This window comes from Vidua chalybeata, chromosome 10 (assembly GCF_026979565.1).
Source record: "Vidua chalybeata isolate OUT-0048 chromosome 10, bVidCha1 merged haplotype, whole genome shotgun sequence".
Lineage (NCBI taxonomy): Eukaryota > Metazoa > Chordata > Aves > Passeriformes > Viduidae > Vidua > Vidua chalybeata.
In genome coordinates, this window is record NC_071539.1 from 8,304,260 (window position 1) to 8,318,121 (window position 13,862).

General features: G+C 39.5%; 1 protein-coding gene and 1 long non-coding RNA gene across 2 annotated transcripts in view; one reads left to right on the forward strand and one right to left on the reverse strand.

Moving 5' to 3' along the window:
• MCF2L2 (MCF.2 cell line derived transforming sequence-like 2) overlaps positions 1–13,862 on the reverse strand; it is a 137,418-nt gene that overhangs the window by 79,889 nt on the left and 43,667 nt on the right. The window contains exons 9-15 of the mRNA XM_053951244.1: positions 13,144–13,258; positions 12,370–12,489; positions 11,681–11,872; positions 11,138–11,329; positions 10,554–10,731; positions 1,648–1,751; positions 142–230 (exon numbers count right to left, since the gene is read on the reverse strand). Of these exons, the coding sequence (XP_053807219.1) occupies positions 142–230; positions 1,648–1,751; positions 10,554–10,731; positions 11,138–11,329; positions 11,681–11,872; positions 12,370–12,489; positions 13,144–13,258 (990 nt within the window). The remainder of the gene's footprint in view (positions 1–141; positions 231–1,647; positions 1,752–10,553; positions 10,732–11,137; positions 11,330–11,680; positions 11,873–12,369; positions 12,490–13,143; positions 13,259–13,862) is intronic.
• LOC128792669 (uncharacterized) lies at positions 223–8,373 on the forward strand. Its single transcript, XR_008432502.1, has 4 exons — positions 223–1,637; positions 3,477–3,645; positions 5,271–5,513; positions 7,499–8,373. It is a non-coding gene; the product is annotated as an uncharacterized LOC128792669 (long non-coding RNA).

Sequence of the window (13,862 nt, forward strand, 5' to 3'; positions counted from 1 at the left end):
ATGGCTGTAAGCTTGCATTATTGCTAATTATTTATTAATCTGGGGGAACTTCAAAGAGGTTGTAAAGAATGTACTACAAATGCAGCAATTTGCATTCTAAGAATTAAAAAAAAATACAGTGGCTCGTATGTTCAGCCTTACCTCCTCCTTGTTGACAAGTTCTCATCACTTTCACTGGTCACCAGGACTCTGCTGGATCCTCCTTGACTGGCTTCATGCATCACTTCAATCTGAATGAGAAGGACATGTTAAAACTGAAAATACTTAATTGCTGATGCTTTTATTTAGAGAACTTTAACTCTTTGAAAGAATAAAAATCAGATCCTACCTAACCTAGAAAGTCACTAGACAAGTTCAAATAATTGAATTCTAGATGTGCAGAAATATGTCCTATTTATATATTCCATCCTTGCTCAGTGCTGGCATGGAGGCATTCCTTACTCCAGGCAAAGTCATTATATTCTTGCACCACAGAAGGGGAATTATCTCCTTGTGTAGATAATTACAGGCATAATAATCTGTTCCTTAGACTCTGGAATACTGTTTTTTCATTTCCTGTCTGAAGCCAACCCAAAGACTCCACATTTCCAGAGTTCTTTGTAGAATGCCCTGTGGAGGAATCTGGGAATCCTCCGTGTGCCTCTGAGAAGTGTCTGTGTCCCAGCAGCAGTGCTGGGTGAGGCAGTGCTGAGCACAGGTACCTGTGCAGAGCCCGTGCCCAGGCTGAAACAGAGCTTTTGCACAGCTCTAGTGTTTGTTTTGATGAACACTCACACACTCCCTTGTCCAGTCTTGCAGAGTTAGATCATTTCAAGTGCTCTCCAGGCAAGTTTTAAGCAGGCTTTTCTTCCTTTTGCCTGCAGCTTTAAGAGCACCAAGCACTACTTGCACTTACTCAACAGCCAATCTCTTCAAATTCAGTTAAACAACCCATCTGCTGAGTTTGCTGTTAATCCAAGCCAATATCTAAATCCCAGCAGAATCCAATTTCCTGAGCACTTTCATTTTTAAGAGCTGATTCTTACATTCTATACTACTAAATTATTTAGCTGGTTATATATGATAATGATGGAATCCAGTAGTGAACTGTCCTCATATGAACTATTATCAGAACAATGGGAGGAAAGGGAGGGGGCATAATTTGCAGTGTAGTGTTGGGAAGTGGATTTAAAAATTAATGTATGGATGTTTTATAAACATCTTTTATAAAGCCTATACCACACTGCTGCATACACCTAACTACGTGGGAGAAATGCAACTGATTGTCTGCATTACTGATGAGAGTAAAACTAATTCTACAGTCTTCTGTGACTTTAGGCAAAGAGGAGACCACCTGTATGTTCCTGCTCATAACTGTGTTTTATTCTGTGCTTATTGCTGAAGCTGTGGGCTGTGCTGGCCATTTCAGAAAATGGGCTGCATTTAATTTTTGCTTTCAGCTTTAGAGGAAAAAAGATAAAGTGTATGAGCAAGTCAGGGGTGTGGATAACAGACAAGTTGGGTTAAAGTAGCTTGTCCTTATTAGAGATTTAACTTAGCAATGCTCCAATTTTTTTTTTTTTAATTACAGGTATAAGTATGTAAATCTATATGAGGTTTTGAGTTCTCTCACAATATGGGATGTCCCCAAATTATAGGTAATCCTACCTTAATTCCACCTTTTGTCTTCTTAATGCTTTTCTTTTTTGATAACTCTACTTCAGAAACAGTCTTTGGAGGGCAGGAAATTTCTGTAGACCTCCTGTTGGTAGCTGAAAGAGTAGAAAAGAAAGCAACATTAGAAAATGTGCTAAAAGTTAAAATTCTACTTCCTAATAAAAGCAATGAACAGAGTGGTAAATGAGACCTGGCTTAGAGAACTGAGCTGTGCTGGAGCAGTGATGGACTGGGTGGAACAGGGGATGGGTTCCCTTGTTCAGTGCTGTACTGTGTCTCAAATTGGCATCTTCAGCTCCACACTGAAAGGATTACTTTGGTTTGGCTTCCCCTGGGAAAACCATCTTTAGGACAGCACAGGTAAATGTGAGCCACCTGTACCAGCCTGGGTAATTGTCACTTGCATGGTGGCAATTACCCAGGAAATTTTGTTTCTGGTCATGGTTTGCTGATTGGTGTTAGATTAAAGTATTGTTCCCTGTAAGGTTTCATTACAACTCTCAAAAGAGAAATCACAGGAGTTCAGCAAGGCACAATGACAGGTGTGTAAGGACAGAATCTGAAGATACTATTTCAGAATATGCCCTGTTGTGTCAGGTTTGGTGGCCCTTGCAGGCTCTGAAAGACCCAGCTGACACCGAGGTGTCTGAGGCTACTGGACAGTCATCCTTAACAACAAAACCACCTGTGCTGAGCCTCCTATCCAAAGCAAAGAGTTAGAATAAAGTATGAAAAGGGGAATCATACATTTGGCTTGAGTAGAAAATAATATCTATTACAGCTTTATCTTTCTTTTAGATTGTAATGAGTTCACAGCACATGCAAGTACAAGGTCAACAGCACTCTCCATTTTCTTCATTGCTGAATTGATATGGGCAGCCGTTCATGTCACGGGTGAAAACATATATGAAAGCCAGATTAAATGCTGAAAGAATGTGGGTCAGGCAACAAAGAACAAAATTGAGGTTAAGTCCTTTTCTTTTTTATTCTGGCAAAACTTTCTAATTGAACAAGCACTTTTTCTAAGAATAAAAGCTGGTGTTTTCAAATGCATCTGGCAACATTTTGTTTAAGAGGGTTTCACCAAGTTTAATGTTTTGAAGGGTTGAGAGTCTTGATAGTGATTAACTTTTTCTTCTTTGGGAGAAGCTGAGGAATACAGTAAAAAAGATGCAGCATCTTTGAATGAGGAGGACCTAGTATCAAAGGTTTGATGTAGGAGAGGTCTGAATACTTTTTTAAAAGAAACACCTTAACAAAGTTTCAAATGCCCTTATCATTATATTCTTCTTTTAAAGTAGTTTTTAAAAAGACAAAAAGAAGCACATAGAAGCACCTCAAATTATATTCAGTCAAAAAGACAACATATCAGTTTCACAGATGATAATAATGGAAGCTGACATTTCTTCTACCCTGTATCTTTTCAACAGCCTTATCACACAACTGGGAAGAGAATTAATTAAAGCAGCCTGTCTCCAACTCTTCCCTAAATCTTCTTGGATTTATCCAATGCTGAATGATATAAGGACTTGGCAATGCCCATTTCATGCCTGTTACCTCCTCACAATGACTCCATACTAGAAATTTTCCTCAATGGAACAGTGAAATCTGGCAGTCACCAGCAGCTATTATCGACTGGTAGAGAATTCTTGTGGTTCCCAGGACAGAGCTGAAATGCAAATGTCTCTTTTTGGCTCTCCCATCACTCTTTCAGAATATACAGCAGGGGATTTGTTTTGATTTTGAACACTACTTTCAACAAATAGCTTTTTCCTATCCCCAAGCAAGCTTTCCCTGAAGTAGTATTTGTTCTCTCAAAGGTATTTTTATTTCATCCCAAAATTGGTGTACTGACATTTTGGAACCAAGAGAACAAAAAGATGCAAGATGCAGCACATGGAAGCTATTGATCCTGATTGTCAAACTTCTTAATGCCTTTCTAATCTGCAGGGAGGGTGACTGCTACTGTTGGCAAAACCAGAATATTTGGTAAGTTTTCAAATGGGTCCTTTTATGTGTTTTCCCATTAATCTCTGAGTACAGTATCTATAAGCATCAGCAAATTCACCCTTTTCTGTATTGATGCAGCCTGGAGATTCTATTTAGCCATAAAGTCTCACCTACCACGATCATGGCAAAACAGGCTGTGCTCAGACCTATTACACTAAAAACTATTCTGGACTGGAGCTTCTCCCAGCTATATCCCATTTATACCTTGAAAAATCAGCATAAAGAAAACAGATCTAAGACTTGGCCACCAAGATATTGTTTCATAATCTTACCCACATCTGAATACCCTAGATATGCTGCCAATGTCTAGTTGCCCTTTCTAAATCTGAATTCAGTCCCTTGGATTGCTCTACAATCTAATTCACAATTTTTATGGATATGTCATGGAAATTAAAGGAAGCAACAGAAATAACTTCAGAAAACATGAGGACTTTTGCTTAGAAGAGCATGGTCAGCAATACCAAGTTGTTTGGCTTATTCATTAATCAGAAAATTTTGTAGCTTGAAGGGATGGTTGATACTGGTATGAAAACCCAAAGCAATCAGCAGAAAATGTGGAAATCAATTACAACTTTGATGTCTGGATCACAACTTGAAAGCTCAGACAGCTCCAGGTGATCCAGGAAAGAGAGCACAGTGCAGTTTAAAGGAAAGATGGCACATTCACAAGTAGCCAAACTGCAGGTGCTCCTTGATCCAGCAGCCAATTCTCAGGTCAGTTCACAATCTGAGTCTTGGCTTCTTCAGTGTGAGATATTTCAGAAAAGGAGACAGGTACAAGATAAGAAAGCAGTCAAATTCAACTGAGTCTGTGTCAGAGATGAATTTGATTAATATTGACACAGTGAACTTCCCTTTCCAATTAGACCCAGAAATGAACTGAAAAGAGGTAACAAGCTGCTTTGGTTATGCTCTGGAGAATTTTTCAGTTATTGATTGGCCTATAGTCAAAAACTGCTACATGTCACTGCATTTAAGTAGTTGCTGAAGGAGTACAGAAAGAAACAGCCCAAATACCTGCCAATTATTATGGTACTAATTACTGTGGAATTGGAAATATAAGGGAAACTCCCTTATAGAATTCAGTACAGTTGGCTGTTTCAAGGTTAGTACAGTGCTGTCTTGCTGAAGAAGCTGAAAATTACAATGTTGAACTGCCTACTGAAAGAATAAAGGCACAGGAACAAAGGAGAACTAGAAATGATCTAATGTCTGCATGGTTTCAGGGTTGTTTTCATCCTATTGTTTCACACTACTCTCCTGGATGATACATAATGATGATTTCATTTTGAATTCATTAATATTTTAAATTGCTTGATGCTGCTTTTAAAGCAAATATTGTCAAAGGGCATTGTAAAGCAGACTTTGGGTCTGTCACTTGCATTCACCTGGAGCACCACTACACTTTGCCAATGGGGCTTTAGTAGAGTTTTTTATGAACAAGTTGTATGACAAGCATGGAATCACCGTTGTATTATTTACATAATACTCTGTTGTATTATTATTTGTATTATTTAGTCTATAGAAAATGGTAAAGTGGGCTGTACTGTCCCTAAAGCTGCCAGAAAATGACAGAGACTCATGTGCCCTGTTTTGCTTTGCAGTCTCTCCACCCCTCTAAGACTGAAATAAATTCAGTGAGGAAAACTTGCTGTGCCGCTTGTGAGAAAGAGCTGTGGTTTCACCCATTCACCCCCCTGCTCCTTTGTGGCAGGACACAGGCACCATCTCTCAGGTGCTGATCTCTTACAGGGGGACTACATCCCCCACTGAGGGACAGACTGAGGGACAGACAGAACTGTGGGCAGCTCCCAGGCGCTCAGAGACAGTTGGATTAGTTCACCTGGGTAAGTGACCCTAAGCTAGCTCCTGCTAGAATAAGTAGCAAGAGACACAGGCCATAGCCAAGGGTAATGATACATACTCAGCACCTGCAAGATTTCCCAAACCCCCCTCAAGTAAATGCCACACTTGACATTCAGGTTTGGGGGGAATTCCCCCATCACATTTCCCATCTGTTTTCTGTATGGATTTGTGCATTCTCACTAATCACCTACAGCAGAACTGAATTTTTTTGGCAAGAACAAGCACAGAAATAACTAATGTGCTAAACTTTACTGGGGCTTGATGGTCATGCTGTCCAACAGGAAAACGAGTTTGAAGATAATTAGTGGCTTCATTGCTGTTTTGAATGCTGGTGATGGCAAAACAATGTTTAGGCAGCTAAAGAAACACCAGACCACTATGGTTTGTCACTTAATGGCTTAGGGCAGAAAGACTTTGCCATTCTTAGGCAATATCATTTAGGCTTTTTCTCTCTGGGAAAATTTCTGTCAAGCCCCCTGAAAATCTGCTGATATAAGAAGCACAGAGCGAGCTTCCTGGATGTGGAATATTCTTCTACAAGGAGACACTACTTGGTTTCCTCTGGCCCAAGTGTAATAGCAATCCCACAGCCACAAAACTGAAAGTATCTTTTTTTCAACTTCATTTATAGAAATATACTGAAGTAGACAAACTAGTGGTTTCTCAAACCATTCATGAGTCACACACACCATCTCTTCTGAGTCAGCTAATCTCTCCACAGCCTCACTTCCCCTGCACACATACCCAGATTCTTGCAAGAAATTCTTCCTTTATCCTCCATCCAGATGTTATTAGTTAGTGAGTGTTATGCACTAGTGACTGTGAGGAATGCTGGACTGAATCCAATGAGCAGTTGTATACATTTAACTGAGATGGAACCAGCTTAAATTTTATTCTTTGAAGAACTGAAAAGGCTCCAGCTGTGTTCCCCCCTTATGAATCTTGTGTTCCAAGATGGCCTTCTAAAATGCTTGTATGGTGAGTCATGGATTTTGTATGTGCAATGTGCTGTTAAACATGTTATTTGTTTAACAAGCTCACAGAAATTTTGACATTGCTGCTCCTGTATTTCACATTTATGTTGCCCACAAAGAACTTCCAGGTGAATATTCTATAGCACTTTGTGCTGCCATGTTCCAACTCTTGTCAGAAAGGTAACTAAAGCAAGACATTTTTCCTAACCATGGTCACTGAGATGGCCAAATCATCTTTTACTGAAATTTTCCAAGAATATGTGAGGTTGAAGGGAATTGTCTTTGGGAAAGTATCATTTCAAAAAGTAAGAGTTTGGGAGAATTACAAGCAAATTAAAAAAGATAAATGCTAACTGCAGTAATTTCTAGTTGCCTGCATTATCCTTTACAGTTCTATAGTTCATCTCATTGTGTCTGACAGACTGTGTGGTTTGACTCTGTGCACCTATTCCAATTCACTCCATGCTAAAGAGTTTTGCACAGAAATGCAGAGAACAAATGTGTAGTCAAATCATCAAAAATTTTTCCCTCAAAAGTGAATCAGAGCAAAAACATTTCCCTATCAAGTGCCACTTCTTTCCTCCTAACAGACATAAATTTAGCTATTAGAATTTAACAAATTTAGTTATTAGACAAATTTAGCTATTTGACAAATTTAGCTATTAGAATTCAAGCAGCTTCCACTGGGAGAAAATGGAGTTCTCCTTAAAATAAGGTGTCATATATACTACTTAAATATTTTAAAGGCTCTTGTTATAAAAAGGTCAACAGAGTTTTCTGCCTTTTCAGGGTTGATCTGTGAATAATATTTAATCAAATTCTCACAGCTAAAACATGCACCAAATACAGCTGGCACAGACTTTTCAGCATCAGAATAATTCCAGAACTAGTACTTCAGTCCTGAGCAGGCCTGTCCCTGCAAAATATAGAAGTCCACTTGTGAAACCAGAAGCATCAAGCAAAATTGGGATTAATGTAAATTTTTTCTTCAGTTTCCAGACCCATAGAAGAGTGTTGACTGAAGGAAAGTCAACTCTGAGCTGCCATTCTGGATCTTCACTGAGCTAAAAGATTGCTGAGAATCACCAGAAACCACAAGGACATGCACATGAAACTGTGACAGTCATTTCCATGAGAGAAACCTGCCCTTTCTCTCAGACATGGTATCAGCTATGCCTGTATGCAGAAACTCCATCTCTGCCTACGTATTTGCCCATGTAAAACGGAGAGTCTGACAGTTACAATAATAGAGTATTTAATGTCTGAGCCTTCATACCTGTGAAAATTTTTCCATTAGCATCCTGAATTGGACTGAATTTTCCCTACTGCTCCCTGTTAGGGAAATGGAAAGTCAGCAAGGAAGAACAAAACAAAATCTATTCAGGAACAAATGTAACTTCTTTTCCTTTCACAGACCAACCACCCCAGTGCTGCCATGGTATTGTTATTCTGCTGCCTGGGGACAAAAGCCTTTCTTTCTGGTGTTCTATTTCTGTTTACCACATTTTATTGCCTTTGCTTGCCTTTTTATTTACAGAGTCTAGGAACATGGTATTTTACTGTTGTCATATTCTATTTTGCAAGCTTTTAGAAATATTCAGGTATGTCCTGGGTAACAAATGACAAATGAATTACAAAACCTGTTTCGAGAAGGTGCTCTAAGCCTCTCTCAGGTTTCCAAGATGTTGCTCAATAAATTGTCCCCATAAGTAAATGCTGATTGTGCATTGATGCCATGAATGTGAAGAAAGGACACAGAGGAAAGTCCAAAAGAGGGTAGCTTCAAGAAGAGCAGAATTTCACAGCCTCATTTTCAGAATTGGAATAGGACTCAGTGTCCCTGGTTCTATTCTCAGACACAGACTGTGAAACAACTTGGTGAATTCCTTGGTTTATATGTCCTTCAGTTTTCTTTCTGAAAAAAAAAAAGAGGTTGAAACACTGACCAGTACTTGCCAAGTGCTTTAGCATTCTGAGGGAAAGGGCACTCAGGATTTCAAAGTATGATCCTTTGTAGCAGACAACTGGATAACACCAAAGTGATTGATAAAGAATATGTGAATATACACACACTATTCACAGCTGTTAAAGTCATTGACTGTGAGTCCCTGGATGAGCTGTAGATCCTCAGGCACTTCTGTTTCTTTGCAGAGAGGTACTCTTGGTCAGTCACCTTCAAGAATCTGAATGAAATGGCAGAGTCTGCTTATCAATGTCTGAACAGAACTGGGTTGCACTTTGCACTTTCTCACAACCAGAGTAGCATTTTAACATAAATTTCAGCTACCTATTATTTTGCAACAGGACATTAAAGGCTAAGCCTTGTCACACAATTATCCTCTATTGGGTTGTATAACCATGAACTGCAATTCAAGGGACAGAGCAAGGGAGCATCTCATGGCTTTTTGTGAAAGAGCTGATGGTATGTGGGATGGGCTGTACGAACAAGAATCAAAACTTAGAGCACTGTCATAAACCAGTGGCTGTTCTATAAATTTCTATCTATATCAACAATTTAATTTAAAAATCTGCAAATGTGCTAAAATGACAAGAAAGAAGTTCAAGAAACAATTCAAGAGACTGCATGCATAAACAGAATGGCAAGATGAGCTTTTAGCCTGAAGATGCAGTTTCACAGTAGGTGAAAGCCATCCTAAAACTGTGCTGCCACTGACAAGAACTAACAGGCTCTGACCTACTAACCCCATAACCCCATTTTCTGCAACTTCCTTTGCTTCAGCACTAGTGGCCATGCAGTGAGCAATCTGATGAACACTGACATTAGTGCTGCTTGGAGCAGGTGACTGCACTGTGTGATCTCCAGAGCTCCCTGCATTTCTCTAACTCGTGCAATGGAAAAAGAAGTACTACAGTTTTGCAGTCTGTGTATTCAGTTTTCAAGGCAAATCACAGCTCCAGCAAACTGACTGCCCACCCCAGTACAAGAGAGGAGCTCAGTGCTGGAAGATGTGTGTGTGGGAGAGCAGGACCTCTTCACAGGCATTGTGTTCTCAGCTTGCCTCAAACTAAAAGAGAAGCTGGAAGTTGAGGTAGGAACTGTACATAAAAAACACAGCTAACATGGTTTGGGGGAAAAAATGTACAGATGTCAAAACAGCATGGGAACGGGAAGAAGATGATTTTCCTTTGGAAGAAATCTGCTCCTGACTGGGGAACAGAAGAGAACAGGAACATTGGTGTGACTTTCTGCTGGTATGCCTAGAAAGCAAAATGGTCAGGCTACTGGCCATCCTAATCTTCCTAATGAGAAAGCAGTTTATTGAATGCTCTTCATGCAAATTAGAGGGGTTTTTTAAGGCTTTTTGCTAAAGGTTCCCCTTTTGAACAGCCCTAAAAGTTCCAAAGGGACAATCTCTTCCTGCCACCGAGCACAGGGTGGCTGGTCTTCAGGATACACTGTTTCAAATTAGTTTCACGCATGTTCCTTTTGCAAAAACCAGCTATCTTGGCTAAACACACGCTAACCTCAAATCAGGAACTTCCAGTGATTTCCAAAGAGAAGCAATGCTCAGCTTCTATGGTTAGCAGAGGACAAGGTAGAAAGTGAACTAACATCTGTGTAGAGGGGGAAAAGCAAAACTTCCACAAATGAGTCAGTGTCACTCACTAATGGACCCTTAATTTTGCAAGTATCTGATTGAAACTTGAGTAATTATGACATTTGAAAGCCAAATATTCATATTACATTACAAGCAATATAAAAGAGGTTCACATGCTTACATTGCAGGCTTGCATTGACTACCCTGGTGTGGGTATTTGAGAATTAGCAATACAAGACACACTGAGACATAGTATGGAAATATACTCTGTAGATTAGACCTAGGAAGACAAACCTGGTGGGTTTTCTTGATTCACCCTTGTTTGTATGTTTGCAGTGAGAAACATTTCATATTCATTTTTACTAGCTGGACCTACAAGGTTGACACTGCACATCAAATTCAAATGTTCATTCTGATAGCAAAAATCAAACATGACTATGTGGACAAAACATTGGTGTGAGTCTGAAAGCAGCTGCTCATGGCCTACCTACTGCTGCTGGTCTGGTAATCTTTGGTGATGCTCGCTTTGGGGAAGATTCAGGATGTGGAGCAACAGGTTGTACTGGCCGGGTCTGTTTGGCTGCCAGCTTCTTCAGACTTACTTGCCTCTTGTCAAACATTTCTTGCACATCTTCAAGTTTTTGTACAATTCTTTGGGCATTGGCCTTGACAAAGAAAAGGCAAACAACAAATGGCTGTCAGTGCTGGACTGAGTGAATGAAGAAAGGAATTGTATTACCTGACTCAGACTAGAGCTGGAGATCACACTGTGCTGAAGTTTATTGCAGCCCAGTCCTCGCATTCTGCCCAGATCACAGTTTCTCTGACCAAGATATGGTGACTCAAGCAGTGTTTCTAGCACTGCTCTGAAGAAAATGACATAAGTGTTGCATGACTACTCTTATGAGTATAACTTACTGCCAGAAATACTGACCTCTGTGCCCTTTTGGAGTAGGGAAAGAGTCATATTTTAGCAGACTCAAATATATAGACCAGTACACTTTCATGGACAAAACAATCGGAAATTTTTAACTTCTAAGTGAGCACATGCACATCTGAGGGGGTGCACACCTTTATTTCAGGGGTGAGGATCATGTCAAACTGATTGTAGAACTCCTTCGGGTTGGAGAGCTGGTGTTCCTTAGCTGTTACCAAGAACTTCTCAATTTCAACGAGTGCAGTTTCAGCTCCCTCTTGTGACTGGCACTTGTCCACAGCTTGGGAAGCTAAGAGGTAGATTCCAGCTTCGCACCATTGGCTTGCCTTTAAAGAAAAGTGGGAGAACAAGGACTTGTCATCACTGACAGTCCAAGTTGTCAGATGTTCCTTCTACTCCATGAAAAACAGATTTGCCCTAACATGTCATTAAAAGGGGATCAATGTTACTCATAGTTTGCCTGCCCTAATTCCTGCCCACAAGTCATTCCATCAGCATATGCAGAATTGAACTTGCTGAACTAATGGAAAGCTCCAATATTTATACTAACATTTACTAAATAAAATGGAGAAAAACCAAACATAACTTTTTATCTTCATCATAATTACCTGAGCTAATAAAATCCTTCATTTTTAATAGAACCTTGCCAGAGCTGTTATCTGAGAAGTTTCACTCACCTTATCTAACTGCTTATGCAGCTCAAGAGACTTTCCCAAAATATCATACTTTTTCTTGGTCTCATTGGTAAAGTCATCACAAATTCGCCTGAGTTCAACACACTTTGGTCTAATGGAGTCAACTGCATAATGGTTGTTTTGGATGAGCTGTTCTCCATGGAGAGCCAGAGACTGGGCCTTCTCCAAAGGTTCCTGTGAAATTAATGAGAAAAATCCAAAGTTAGAATGACATGCCTAATGAGGACAATCCTTTTCTATAACCCCTCCTGTTGCCTGATATATCTTATTTTATATTTACATTGAAGGCCAACTTCCATGTCAATGAGTACATTGAAACTCGTGAGGGTCCATCTGAACACCAGGAAGCACTTTTTTTGTTGTGAAGGTGACCAAATACTGGAACAGGTTGCCCACTGAGATTATAGAGTCCACTTCTTCTGTCTCACATACTGGGAACATTCATTATACAAGGTTTTTTCCTACTTTTTCCCTAGTTTTCCAAGTAATGAAATGGAACTACTGGGTCTGAACAACCCTGGCTTCTGGAAATTAGGGTCTATGTTTTGCAATTTAAAGTAATGACTCATGAGAAGAGAGTAAATCTGAAGCAAAAAAAAAAAAAAAAAGACAGTGACAAGTGCCTAGAATACCATGTCTATAGCAGCTAGAATACTAAATTGAGTGCAAACCTGTCCTTTCTCTTCCAGATGTTTCTGTTCCTTTAGGAGGTTCTCAACTCGAGTCACACTGTCTCCAATGTCAGCAAAACCTGCTTGTGTTTCCATGAGGTTATCCAATGTCAATTTTACCTAAAAAACAGCAACAACAAAAACATAAACCAAAACAAAATAAATCCACTCAAAACCCCATCACAAGAATGAAAATTACAACAAACATTCACCTACATCTCTGAGAAGAGTCTGCATCTCAAGTTTACTCTTTCAGTTTGTTCCAAAAAGGAAAATCCAAGGAATAAATCAACAACCAACTATTCTTCAAAGAGTTTCCCTGCTTCTCACTAATTAGGCCCACAAAGTTTTGACAACCTGTAACTCCAGAGTTTATATTACTTCAGAATCTGTACTACTCCAGTCTCTGGGCTGACAGTTGAGCTTTCTGAACTGTATTCCCTTGACTCTGGTGGGATTGGTGACTTATCATCACAGAAGAATCTATGTTTGATAACTTCACACCTAAATGCAAAATTATTTATCAAGATAAATTTACTTATTGGTGCTCCACATTTTGGCCTCACAGTCTGGCACTTTCCTCACTGTGTCTTATTCAAGTGTTGTAAGAAATCTGAAAGCTGTCAAGACTTTAATTTTTGAATATTCATTTCCTATTGCATAATGAAGGTCTTCTCTCCCGACTTCCTTTTTGGACTGCTGGTATACTCTAAGTATGTATAGAATTTGACCTTATTTATCAGAAAAGGCTAGACAGCATGAACAAAGAAATACCTCTCTAAAATCATGTTCAAAGTGTCGAAGCTGCAGGCACTGTTCTAGTTTTAGATGATGCTTGGTCCAAAATTGATCAAAAGCCTTTTCTGTTTCATCCAACTGAGCCAACAACCTGTTAAGAAATTATAATGAACAGAATGTACTTATTTCCTATAGTTCATTTCTTTTAAGTTACAGTAATTGATGGAAGAAAGCAGAGCAGGGAGAAGGTGGGGAGCCCTAAACTTATGTAAGAGAGCTCTGTGTCAGCTCTCCCATAAGCAAAAGAGAATGGAATTTGCAGTAGGACAGGTGGGAATGTGACAGATGAGTGACAACTACATGGATCTACTGTGGCAGTTACAGTCCTGCCTCCTGATGTGCAAGAGGGACTCAGAGCTGTTCCATGTGCTGGCAGCCAAGGGCAGCTGTCACTCCCTAACTTCCACCCAATGCTTCAAAGATAATCCATCCCAACTAATGCAGATTGAATATGATGCAATTATTATTTTATGGAATGATTAAAACAGAACTCTACAACTTGCTAATTTTCTTCACCCATCAGAAGAAGGGCTGAATCATTTTTCCTAGTCCATTAAAAAAATAGATTAGGAGCTCATAATGACTCCCATGGACATTGTTTTCCTTTGTATAAATGATGAAACATTTATTTGCAAAGACATTAATATCAAGGTGTCATCTCTTCAGTAAAATATCTGACACCAGGCTAGTGAGTC